This window comes from Zalophus californianus, chromosome 15, assembly GCF_009762305.2.
Source record: "Zalophus californianus isolate mZalCal1 chromosome 15, mZalCal1.pri.v2, whole genome shotgun sequence".
NCBI lineage: Eukaryota > Metazoa > Chordata > Mammalia > Carnivora > Otariidae > Zalophus > Zalophus californianus.
In genome coordinates this window covers 45,889,993-45,903,303 of record NC_045609.1, presented here as the reverse complement: position 1 = coordinate 45,903,303, position 13,311 = coordinate 45,889,993, and the positions used below count along the sequence as shown (strand labels likewise).

Here is a 13,311-nt window from a genome sequence, read left to right as displayed (position 1 = left end):
GGGCTTGGCAAGAGATGCGTGCCCTGTGTCCTGGCCCCGCCCAGAGGTGATAAGCTCCAGGAAGCCAGGCTTCAGCTGTTGGGGCCCTGAAGGCTGCCAGGAAGGAGAGAACAATGGACAGAAGGGAGGAGTCCCTGGAGAAGAGGAGGCAGATTCCTGCCTGGTGGGGGAGCTCAGAATCTAGGGTGGCTGCTCCAAAGGACAAAACCTACCAGAAAAAAAAAAAGACCAGCCAGGACCGTGGACCCTTCCCCGACGAAGCTCTGACCTCCAATACTTTATTTCAAATTCAAAACAAAACAACTGTACAGATAATGAAATCCACCACCTCCCAGAGCAGGGCCTGAAGGGGACCCAGAGAGGCTGGTCGGACATCTGGAATCTGAGGGGAGATCTGTAAACTAAGCTGGTGGCCTTGTCTTGAGTCCCTAAACCACAACTGGTCAGGCCTGGCCAGGGAGGGGCCACGGCAAGGGGATGGGGGTGAGGGGTTCGTTCTGCAGGACAAACTCAGGGATTCCGCTGCAGTCACTCTAGGTAAGCCCGCTGGCCGAGGCTGTGCAGTCTGGCCTGTGAGTCCACGGCCAGGGCAGCAAGCCTAACCAGGAGGGTCTGATGGGGGCCCCAGCCATGCACAGCCCCACGGCCCGACACACCTGGATTCCAGTACCACCCTGCAAACATTTATCTCGGGCATGATGAGTTGGGTGGAAGGTTTGGCTAGCCCTTCCCATTCAGGGCCCAGCCCAGCCCAGCCCGCCATCCTGGCACGCCCGGTGCAGCCTAGAAGCGGCACAGCTTGGCATCCATCAGCCGAACAGAGAATGAACTCGTGGCAATTTGCATATGACAGAGAAAGTCTCTTAAGGGTTTCACTGGTCCCAGCCAAATATCCTGGCATGTGACCCTTCACCTGCCTCCTCACCTCCTTTTGTTCAAACTAGAAACCTCAGCCTCCTGGAACTCCTCCTTTCCGAATCCACTGCACGATGTGTGTGCGTGTGTATGTGCGCGCGCGTGGCCCGAGCCCCAGCTTCCATCTCCCCAACAGGCCCCTCCTTGGCTCGCACACCACATCCCCCTGGGCCCCTGCCTCCCACCTCTTCTATACTAATCTCTCCAATGGCAGCCAAAGGGATGCTTCTAAAATGAAATCTGGCCCCACCACCCTTTCCACAGCAACCCTGAAGTCCCTTTCCTCAATCACACCTGGATCCTCACCATAGGGGCCCCTTGCTAGCCTCCCAACCCAACAAACACCCCAACACACCTGCATTGCGGTGATTCACCATGGCATGAGCAGGACAGGCACCTCCATGTCTCTGACCAGGCTGTCCCGTGTGCCTGGTGTGCCTTTCCCCACTGTCCACCTGCCCAGCCCCACTGTGTCCTCAAGACCCTGCTCAGTTGTGGCCCTGTGTGATAGTGTCCTCCCCACTCCATTTCATCTCGTCTCGTGTCCCCACAGCTGGGGCTCCCGGAGCCCCTGTGTAGCACCAGGCATGAGGGCAGCCTGGTACCCACGCGTCACCCTCCCAAGTGTGATGTGCCTGCCCCATAGAACACACAGAGGTACAGACAGGCCCAGGCCCCCAAGCTGCACAGTGCCCAGAGCCAATGAATGCATGAAAACCTGCTTGATCGAATTTTAACAGGGGGGCAAGATCAGGTCCCCTCCCGCCCACACCAATCCCCTTTGCCCCAGCCCCACCCTCAGAAGCAGTACTGATGTGCTGTCATTTTTAAGCAACAGTTGGAAAGGCGTGTTTTGGGGTAAGAAAGCCCCATCCTGGGGCCTTGGGAGGCACTCTGACCTCATGCATACTTTCCTCACCTTGTTACTTCGGCCCATCAGAGTGTCACCCCTGCTTTAAAAAGTCAACCCACTGCTGCAGGAGTCATTTCCACCACCGTGAGTACGGGGGCCTTGAGGTGGGGAAAGGTAAGCCAGTTGGCAGGTCCCGGGTTCCTCAGTATAGGAGGAGGCCAGGGCCAGGTCATGGGCAGGGCTGTATGTGGGCCCAGACTCCACCCTCCCAAGCCACGGGACCCTGAGCAGCACCCTAACCTGTCTCCCTCTTAAGGGTAGGTTGGCGGATTGTCCCAGGAGCTTAGGATTTTCAACGTTAAGCCCCAGAATGAGGACACAAGCCTGTGCCCAAACTCCACAGGAGTTTGGGAGATCCTTGGGCAATGATGTCACGCTATGCCAAGCCTGTGTCTTGAGCTCCCTCACCCTGCGATCCCCGTCCCCTCCCCATTGCCTGGCCCATTTCAACTCACAGGGGCAGGACTGGGAGAACAGGCCCACAGGCCTCCCTGCTCCCCACAGCCTCCCAGCTCTGGCCATTTCCCACCAGGTGAAAGACCCCACCCCAGGCTCTTCCCTTTTTCCCATCCATTTCTCCCATCCCTCTTTCCAAGGACAGTACCAGCTGGGAATAAATCCTTAAGCCACAGGAATGAGGTTGACAGTGCTGTGATTCCAGGCATTGCCAACATATTTGGGGCTAAGGAGCTACCTGTCCTCCACTTCTTGAGACCAGCCCCTGACACAATGACCAACAAGGGGGCTGGCTCATAGCAGCACCCCCGGCCCTCCTATAATGCTCAGTGCCCTGGTCCTGATGTGTACCCCACCTCCCACATGCAGTCAGCTCAGCAAGGGTGCAGACAGCCTGTCTCATTCCCCAAGGAATCCACAGAACCCCGCACAGAATACTGACTCAATGAATTCTTCTTTCGTGACTGCACTGCACTGACCAGCCATGTGCTGCAGGGAAAACAGCACAGCCTTCAGCCGGCCTTGGCTTTGAATCTTAGCCCACCCCCTCCAGCATGCCAGCCCAGGCCTGTGAGCTACAGCCTTGCCAAATACCCGAGGTTTCATCCAGAAATGGGGCAAAGAGGTGAGCGCTCGACAAGGTAAGGTGACAAGCACAGTGTTTGGCACATAGGAGGTCCTCAACAACGTCAGTGCCTTTCCCTAAAGACCCAGCCAGTCCCTGTCACTTGGGGCCCCAACTTTCATGTCAGGAATGTGTTATAGCTCAGCACTGCTTTACGATAAAGCCACCAAGAGTCCTCGGGGGGAAATCATGGCAGAGTTCTGAGGAGAGACTACACAGAACGTCCAGTATCTTTACAGAAGAATCGGGATCTCCCTTCTGCACAGTGCTGAAAGTCTGTCCCCAAGTTCGGAGCCTCGATGTGCAGAGATGTGGCTCTTGGGAATCAAGCCCTTCAAAACCAGCCCAGCTGCGAGGAGCAGGAGGCCCCCAGGCTGCCAACGGCAGAGACACGTCCATGGCCGCCAGCAGGTCCAAGGAGCACGGTGCCCCCTCCCCCCGTGTCCCGGGCCTGGGGCTGAGTCCACGGGCCGAGGATGGCTCTGAGGGCCACGGCCCTTCACTCGGGAGCCGCGCTGGGGCAGCCGCAGCAGCTGGGGCGCCGCAGGGACTGCATGACGGCTCGCAGTGGCCCCCTCCGGCCCTCCGCCGACAGGCTGTCCTCGCTGGGGGGCGCCCGCTGCAGCTGCTCAAACTGCATCTCCAGATGCTTCTGGATGGCCACGCCGAGCACCTCAGGGTCCACTGCAGCTCCGTACACCTCCCAGGTCATGCCCTCAGCATCCCATCGCACATCGCGTATGGGGGAGGGTGCCTCCTCCAGGCCGGCCCCCAGGGTTACCTCCGGGAATGTGTGCAGGGCCATGGGGGCTTCCAGGGGCGGGCTGGTGGCCACAGCCTTGCAGACCACCATGGGCACTGCCTGCACACCAGCATCCTGAGCTGACAGAGAGGATGCCAACACAGGGGCCAAGTCACTGGCTGAGGTCATGGTCCACACATCCTTGGTCCTGGCACCAGGCTCCGTGGCTAACCCAGTGGGACCCCAAGGGTGGTGGGCACAACAGTGGGAATGCCCAGGGAGCCCCCCAGGCAAACTGCACTGGGACTTCACCCCATGCTGAGCCTGCAACCCAGACTCACTCACAGATGCCACTAGTTTGGGAAAGGCCAGGATCCCTGGGGCTGGCAGGACATGGCAGCAGGCACTGGTCCCCACTTCCCTCATACCACAGAGTAGAGCTGCTGGGGACAGGGTGTGGCAGGTGGTGGTGGCCGGCTGCCCAGTGCCTTTGGGCCCGGCCTGGGGGCTACTGCTGTGGGGAGCTGTCCCTCCCAGCTCTAGGGGCGTTACCCTCACCTGACTCTCTCCCAGTGTCCAGGCTGAGTTCGAAGTCCCTTCCTCCGGAGCCAGGTCCCTTTCTAGGCCCGCAGGGGCCTGGCCTCCCTGGCCAGAAGTACGACTGGGCTGCAGCCGAGCCCTGTGGACAGGTGAGCTGCCAAGGGCCGAGCAGCTGAGGCCCTTTTGGGTGACACTGTGGCCCCGGGTCTGGGTGCTACGGACCCCGAGTGGCTCCTCTGCATGGCAGCGGCACCGGAGGCCCTCAGGCGACACAGATCACTACCGCCCACGGTAGACACGTTGGCCACAGTGCTGCTCCGCCAGTGGCCCACAGCGCGGGGCCAGGGGCTGGAGGCCTGTGGCTGCTCCACGCCCTCAGCGGGCTGCCCCTCTTCCTCCGGGCCCTGTGGACCGCTGCTGGCCTCGCCCGGCTGGGCCTGCCACACGGTACTGCTGGCACTCTTGCGGAGCTCTGGTCTCTGCCCTCGGCCTTCACCCAGCAGGCTGGAAGAGCTCCGGGACAGGGGCAGTGGGCGGGGGCTCCGGGGGGGCCGGGCACCCGGCTCGGGGCGGCTGGTGCTCATGGCGGCCTGCAGGAGAGAGAGGGAGGGAATGGAGCTGAACTGTGTGCAGCACCTCAGCTGGGCACCTCCGTGGGCTCACGCGGTGCTAGGCACACTGGGGGGACAGCTGCAGCCCCAGCTGCCTGATGGCTCAGAGCTGTGAGCGAAACAGTGACAGGACACCAGACACTTCAAATCAAGATCAGCACACATTATACTGCAAGATGTCCCTGCAAATATCTAATAACCGGTACCAAGCGATTAGAACCAGCCCTAGCATAGGGTCCTAGAGACCATCCACACACCAGCTGCATTATGTGGCGAGAGCAGAACCTAGGGGAGAGGCCTAATTTGCCAGGACCTTGGGGTGGGGCTGCAGCACTGGGGGCGGGGGCTCTGGGACAGCACCTCTAGCCAACCAGCACAGGAGCAGTGCAGTCTTTTAATAACCAGTAAAGCTTGACTGGCAAATACTAGCCTGGTTCCTCCCAAAACTGTCCATATACATCTTGCTCTGGACTGGGGCCTCCCTGGTACAGAGCTGGGGCTCAAAGGAGGGCTGTGAGATGAACAATAAACAGAGGACAGGCTGAGAATGACCCTGGGTTCCCACTCCCCACCCCGCCCCCTTTCCCACCCTCTAGGGCCTGGCCTGGTTGAGCTGTCCTGTCTCTGGGACTCCGTCTTGGCAGCTGTGAAGGGGAAAGGGGTTTTCTGACTCCCACCTCTGGCTCCGGGGTTAGGGAGAGGCCCCACGCATCAGCCCTTTACACGCAGAACACGCTCAGCATACGTTCACTCATTCAACAGCCGTCTCCAGAGCACCCACCGCCCGCCAGGCTCTGGACTTGGGAGACCCAGAACTAGCTTGGATCTAGCTGTGCCTCTGGGAATGTGGTCTAGTATCACCAGTCAGACATGCGCTCCATAAAATTTCAATTCCCTCTTGCCAAGCATGCCTGCACCCTCCTTGCCTCCCTCCCTCCCTGCCATTCCTGTCCCTTCCTCCAGCCACACAGACCCCTCCAGACCTGCTCACGGACTCATCCACAGCCTAGAGTCAGCACTGGCCCCTTCAACCTCAGCGTCTCCTCCTGGAGCAGCTTTCCCAAGCTGGACTGGCTCCCTCTCTGGCTGAGCACTGTCTGGCCCGGATGGAACAACCTGGCCAACCAAGGGCCTCCCACCAACCTGAAGCTGTCAAAGCAGGGCGGTGGCCCGTACCCCTCAGTCTACCCAGCACCCAGCACTGACCTGACACTGGCACTCAGAACGGCCGCCACGGGCCTGACTGAGAGAACCCGAGAACACAAGAGTAAAGCCACTGGGGAAAGGGCTGAGTGCCAAAAATGGGGTATGAGAGAGGGCATTTCCAGGAGAGCTCACTTTGCACGATGATCAGAAAAGGCCTGCTGGAGGCCCAGCCATGTAAGTGGGGCCCGGGGCGAGAGGAAGGAGAAGGAGCCAGGGGAGAAGAAGAGGGTGAGCACAAGGCAGGGGGCACACGAGGGGAGGAGTGGGCTGGAGGCCGGACAGGGCCGCAGAGCGAGTAAGGTGGGGGGCAGGGTATCTGGGCTGGCCTGGCCCCAGCCGAAGCTGTGAATGAGGACTCTCCCCCCGGGACTCCCTGCCAGGCAGGACCAGCTGGAGAAACAGGGTGGGAGAAGCAGCACAGCTACAGCTGGGGCAATCCTGGCCCTGCCCGTCCACCCCTGGGCTGATAAGAACTACCAAGAAAGCAAGCGCCTTGGCCAGGTAAGCAAGGCCACCCGAAAGAGAACGTGGGAAGGGCTCTCAGGAACTCGGTTTCTATGTAATTACCGACTTCCTCTGCCCCAGCACTCAGGAGACGGCTGTTGGCTGTTGAACAGTGAGGATGCTTCTGGAGCTGCAGTCCCCTGAGAGCTCAAGGCTTGCTCTGGAGTCCAGTTTGGCACAGTTTCCGTGAGGATGGAAAGATTCTACATGGCACTGCCCAGTACGATCAGGCCTGGCCACGTGCAGCTCCTCAGCCCTGACAGGTGGCCTGCATGACTGAGAAACTGGCTTTCTGATTTCACAGCAATGTAGGCCATTTAAATGTAAATGGCCACATGCGCTTAATGACTGGAGCTCTAGGCCCAGCTCCAGCCTGCACAGGAGCGCCCCCTTCTGGCTGCTCCTCGGGGCCGAAGCCAGACTGGTCCCTGGCATCAAGAAAAGGATGAACAGCCAAGGGAGGACTAGAACCTAGGCCCTGCCCTCAAGGAGCTCTAAGATGGATATATATACAGAGAAGGGCAACAAAGCCAGTAACAGTCACAGTGATGAGGATAATAAAGAACAGCTCCCAGAGCCCCGTCACCCACCCTGTGCCAGGCACATGCCGCACCCCGTCTGCGCACTGGCTCATTTCACTGTAATTGTCAGAGCAGCCTCGTGAGATACATCGTCAACCCCATCCTACAGATGAGGAGGCCAAAGCTCAGAGAGGTGTCCTGACTTGCCCGTAGGCACACGGCTGGTGAGCAGCTAAAGCCAGGACCCAAACCCGGGAGTGTCTGAGCACGGCACAGACCTCTCTCCTGGAAGCTAACACCCTCCACTGTCTCCATCTCCTTACTTTCCTGTTGCCCTGACTCGGCTGAAGCCCCAGCGCCCAACACTTGCAGTCGTGCCCATGACATGCCCGTGGAACGAGGGTATGAATGGGAACAAAGCCTGGACCCCCACCTCCACCCCACCCACTTCTTGGCAGATTCTTAGGCTGCCCAGAGTCAGGAGGACAGGAGACGCCCCTGCTAGCTAGGAAAGCTGTGGTCACCAGCAGCCCCTGGCAGGCAGACAAGCACCCCGCTGCAGGTCCAAGAAGGCCGAGAAAGCCCCATCTGGACAACCTACACAGCCTCTGGCTGAACCCCACTGACCCGAAACACTCCTAGGGAGCAGGGCCAGAGAGAGCCAGGTCAGGCCCTGGCCCCCCTGAGGAAACAGGTGAGATGAGGCTGAGGGTACCCTCCGACCCCTCCAGGAGCTAGTGAGAGGCCACCAGTGACAAGGGTCCTGCTGTGCCCCCCTCACCAGATGGCCGCCTCACCAGGACTAGGCATCACCCAGAGAGGGCAGTGACCACAGAGACCACAGGCCAGTGGCTATCTGGTGCTTCCCTTCTTCACCTCACCTCCACAAGTGGCAGGTGACAAACCTGAGGCCTGGAACAGCTGAGAAATTTCAGAGAGCCCACAGCTGAACCCCAGCGGGGTATTTCTCCTACAGCCTGGCCTTCCCAGCCTTGAAGGAGGGAAGCACTGTGAGGTGTGAGCAAAGTCACCCAGCTTATCCCAGGGAAAGGAGGTTTCCCACACCCCCATCACTAAGAAGAGGGGCCTCCCAGGGAGCGAGAGGAGCTGACCAAAGGAGCTTTGGAGCCGTGGGCGAGCAGGCGGGGCAAGGGGTCTGCTCTAACCGATTCCTCCCTTTCCTGTGCACGTGCCCTCAGGTGGACACCTATGCTCCCTGAGCCTCAGTCTGCCCAGTCTGCAAAACAGAAGTAAATGCCCACTGCAAGGTTGCTGTGAAGCCTAATATGATGTACACAAACTGAATAGCAACTGTTAATAATAATCTTCTCATTCCTCCTCCCATCAGGAGTGACCTGCGCTCAAGGTATCACAGGGACTAGGAATGGGGGACAAAAGGCCCTTTTAGGAAGCCATCGAGATATCCCATAGGTGAGCCTAGCCTCGCTTCCCAGTCCTCCCTGTCTTCCTCTCATCCTAGGACCTAGTCACCACCAGGGTCCCCAGTGTCTCCATCACAGCACTAAGCTTCCCAGTCTATTTTAAAATTAATTTGGGAGGATACACATGCCCATGCTTGTACACACACATATGCAGACACACACCCAAGTTTGGAGTCTTCATTCAAACTGCCCTGAATGGCACACGCATCTACCTTAAAAACCATGGAACAGGCTCTGGTTTCACCCCAAACAGACCCTAGAAAGATGTTTTAGCACAAAATAAATGACAGGCACATGGAGCTATCCAAGACGCCTAGTGTTCTTTGGATGACACCTTACTGTCCTCTCTCCTGCCCCATTTGATACCAAAGTTGCAGTGTGGCCATGTCTTGTGGCCAGTACAGGACTACTGCTCAGTAAATGGAAGAACAACCAGCCTCATGCAGCAATCAACCAATGTTGATTGCTTCAATCAAACCTCCCAGCCCTGCAGAACCTTCCAAACTGGCCCAACCAAAAACAAAAACAAAACAAAACAACAAAAAAAACCCTGCTGGGTTGACTTGGTCAGAGATTCTAGCTCCTGCCATATCACCCAGCAGAGGGGCCCAGGCCTTTCTGAGTGTGGCCAGGGGGACTACCAAAGCCACTGCAAGCAGGCCCTGTCTCAGACCACCCTGTGGCATCCATATACATCTCCTCTTGTTAAGAGATAGGCATTTGGATGATGATTTCTGCTTCCAGCAAAACCAAAACAAGAAAAGCAAACCCACATGGTCAGGAGGGGAAACTGCTACAATGTTAAAATATGGACCTTACCCCTCAGGGACCTGGTAGGGATACACACCACAGGAATCCCTGGTTGGATAGTGGGGGTGTGGCAACCTCCTGCAGGTCATCTGATCAATCCCAGCAGCAAAAGGGGGCCTGACAGGACCACTCAAGACCAAACTTGAGCAAGGCAGCAAGGAGCATTCCTGAGCTACGGAGAGGGATTGTTTGGAGGTGACAAAATCTGCCCATCACAAGCTGTGCCAGTAAAGGGTTCTAGGATAACTGTGGGCAAAGGCCCAAAGGACCAAGCACTGCTCACCAGAGAGCGGCCCAGGCCCCCACCAGCCCCAGAGCTTCCTCCCCTGAGGATGATTTGCCCATACTTCCCAGGAGGCACCTGGGGTGGAGAAGGTAAACCTAAAGGCCCAGGTGCCCCAAACCAGAGGTAGCCCGGGTAGCTAGTGTGTCCCTACCTGTATGCTCCTGGGCACCCATGCACCAGCATGGGCCCGAGGCCCACCCGTGGCCGCATCGGAGGCGGACGCACAGGCCCGTTTACTGTGGGAGCCTGCAGGAAACACCATCCCCACAACTGCACTCTGCACACCAAATGTACAGGCCGCCTCTGGCTGTGGGGCCAGAGACCGGAACACACCACACCACACACTCTCCCCGAGAGCAGGGGTCCCTTCCCCGCACCTCCGCACAAAGCCCACCGGACTCGGGGAGAAGGTCCTCAACACAATCCCCCAAACTAGGCTACAGATCTTCCCAGAAGCAAAAGCAGTGACTGAGTGAAGATGAGGCTGTGGGGCAAGGGGGTAGGAATGGAGGGCAGAAGGAACGCAAGGGAAGGGAGGTTTGGGGCTGGGGGCCGCAGGGGAGGGTGGGGGGGGAGTAGGGGTGGAAAAGGGAGGAGGAATGGGAGGGGACAGCGATAGCATTGGGGGTAGAGGCAGAAGGGTCCTAGGCAGAGTGCTGGAAATGGGAGGATGGGCAGAGGAGACGTGGAAGAAGGGATGGGATAGGCAATGAGAGGAGAGATGAGAGGAGGGATGCAGCCATGGGGGGCGCCAAGCACTAGGCGGGGGCTGTGATGCGCAGGGTCCGAGCGCACGAAGAGGTGAGGAGTGGGGTTCTGGGGCGCAGGAAGGGAAGGCGCCGCCCATCCCACCACCCTCCCCCTGCCACGGGCACGCACACAGCCGGCCTCTCACCCTCTCGCCTGCCCGGGGCCGCGCAGGCCAGCGGAAGCGCTGCTCCTGCGGCCGCCACAGGTGCCCGGCGCAGCGGCCCAAGATGGAGCCGGAGCCGGAGCCGGCCCGGGCCGAAGACGCCGCCCGCCGCAGTCCGCCTGGCCCGCGGAGCCAGCGCCGGGGCGGCGCCCAGGGGTGGCTGGGGGGCCCGGGACGGAGGGGCGCAGGGGGCGGCGGCCCCGCTCACCTGGGCCCGCCCCCGCGCTCCACCGCCCGCGTCGGCGTCCCGGCCCCGCCCCCTGCCCGCGGCCCCGCCCCCGGGACCCGGCCCGCCCCGCCCCCACGGCCCCTCGGCTCCCGCGCTGTCCCCAGCCCAGAGCCCCTCGAGCCCTACCCCTCTGTCCACGAGCCCCCAGGCCTCCTTCCCGACCTCAGGGCAGGTCCTCACTGTCCCGTCTCTTCGGCCCCGCCCCCACCACGATCCCCTGTTTTACCGCGCCTGCCCACCGAACCCCCAAGATACCCATCTTCCCGACCTGCCTCCCACCCCCAGTCTTATAGGCTCGGCTCCCCACAGCCCGCCAGCCCGCGCCCCAGCCCCCAAGTCCACTTCCTCATCGCCCCGCCCCCTCGGTCCCCGTTGTCCTGCACCACACCCCTCACCGAGGTCCACAGGTCCTCTGGCGACCCCCTTCCTCACGGCCCCGCCCCATGTCCTTCGTCATCCTGCACCCGCCCTTCACAAGTTTCTGGCTTCCGACCCCACCCTCAAGACCCCATTGCTCTAGGGCCACCCACCCTCGGACACCAGGCCAGGTCCCTCCTAGGCCCGCTCCTAAGCGCCCCAGTTCTCCAAGCCCTGAACCTCACAGTCCCATCCTCCCAGCTCCATTCTCGCGGATTCCAAGACGACCCTGGTCCTTTGAGCTCCGCCTCCACGGCCCCTCCATACTGCCAGCCTCGTCCCCAGAGCCCTCCACCCGGCCCCCACCAGCCCAGCCTGGTAGATGCAGTCTCCAAAATTGCATCCCTAGCCCCGTCCCCAAAGTCCGTATTCTCCCACCCTTTCCCCCGCCCATGTCCCTATCCCCACCTTGCCCCCCAACCCAACCCCACTCCCCGGGATTCATTCTCCAGCCCGCCCCCATGGACCTCAACAGCTGGCATGCACAAGGACCGTGAGAGGGTGAACGGTCCCCATCTGAGCCCGCTCCCCATCTCGCTGCTTCTTGTAGCCCCCAAAATGCCCTTCCTCCATCCCTTTCTGCCCCACCACTCCAGGAAGTGTCCAGGCCCTGGGAATGCCTGGTCCCGCCACCTTTCCCTCTAAATCCCCCAATCTCTGACAGCCACTGGCCTGGCTAGGGGGTTCACAGAGGCGCAACAGGCAGCCACCCACACAGGGCCTGCCCTCCACCCCTTCAGCTCTCCAGAGGTTCCTGCCACCCGTCCCGAGGGCCTCGTTCCAAGAAGAGCATGTTCCATCTCTGGGCCCCAATCTTTGAGAATTGGGTTCCAATGTTGACTCTCTATTGATTCTAGCTCCAGGAACCTCTGATTCGCTTGCCCAACCTTTTGCTGAGGGGTCTGCACCCCCTTGGGTTCAGTGCCCCCGGAAGCCAATGCCTCTCAGCTTCTCCTCCAGTTTGGGAAGACCTCAAAGCCTGGCCTCACCTCTCCAGGCCTCTCCCAGCCCTGCTCCGAGGCCAGAGCATCAGAGAGGGTGGGCAGAAAGCCCCCAGCCTTGGAGCAAGGTGGAGCGTGGAAAGCAGGAATGTGCACCATTCACTGCCCTTCCACCAGCCCCTAGCCTGGCACCTAGCCCAGAACAGGGGTGTGCAGCACTCTGCAGCAGGTGTGGCTGGTACTCACACCCAGCCGCCCTCACCCCACTGCCTGGTATGTTCTCTGCATGTGGGGAACCCCCCCCCCAGCCTTAGTATCCCTGTCTGTAGCTCTGAACTGCCCCCTCGTCAGATTGTCTCATAGCCAAAGGAGACAACAGATACCTGTCCCACACGCAGGTCATGCCCTCACACTTCCCCACCTGCCTTTCCACACAGGCATCCATGCCCCCCTATTCCCACCCCCTCCAGCCTCGGATCCTGCTGCTTAGGGCCTGGGTGGAAGCCTTGGCCCTACCCCCTCTGCCCCTCCCACCATGGTCAGTTACAGCTGCAAGTTGGGGCTCACTCACTGGTGGAGGGGGTGGGGTTCTGCTCAGGAAGACTCAAACTGCCCTAAGCACCCCCTTTCCAGTGGGGTCTTAGAGCACTTGCCCAGACAGCTATGGAGGGGGTGACAGGATGTCCAAGTGAAGACCCCAGGCCCTGTCTTCCCACTACACATAGCCTGCCAGGGAAGATCCTGCCCCAAGGGGCCAAATGGGAGATTGTTTGCTGAGGCCACCATTCCACTCCTGCTCCTACTTAGAAATTAGAGCCCCTCCTTTCATATCTCAGGAATCTTACTCATATTCCCTTTTTAGGGAAGTCAACTGAGCCCCAAGAAGGGATAAGATACCGGGGTTACACTGAGAGTTGGTGCCAGTCCCTGGGGCTCCCAGCTCCCTGGGTCCTATGAGAGCCCTCCGAGAACCTCAATGCGGTGTTTCAGGGAGGCGGCTTGGAGTCAGGTGTCTGCCTGCGGATGCAGCCTGGCTCGACCTGCCACCAGGGTCTCTGAGGATCACCCTGGCCTTGGGACCAGTGGGTCCTCTTCTTGCAACTATAGTTTGGCAAAAAAGCTTCTCTGGCTGTGGTGGCTGCCCAGGGCGAGCCAGGATGGAGAGTCAGCCCTCAGTTGCAATCCTAACTCCCCCACATGTTCACTTACTCTGTGATCCCACACCCAGGAAAACTGTTCA

At 59.9% G+C, this 13,311-nt stretch overlaps 1 protein-coding gene across 1 annotated transcript; it reads right to left on the bottom strand.

Annotated features, from left to right (window-relative positions):
- Nucleotides 1-257: 257 nt before the first annotated feature.
- Nucleotides 258-10,559, bottom strand: GPRIN2 (G protein regulated inducer of neurite outgrowth 2). Its single transcript, XM_035724272.1, is given in 3 exon segments — nucleotides 258-4,415; nucleotides 4,418-4,781; nucleotides 10,467-10,559. Coding segments are annotated over 2 exon segments (1,365 nt in total). The 5' UTR covers nucleotides 4,776-4,781; nucleotides 10,467-10,559; the 3' UTR covers nucleotides 258-3,408.
- Between the last annotated feature and the right edge of the window lie 2,752 nt (nucleotides 10,560-13,311).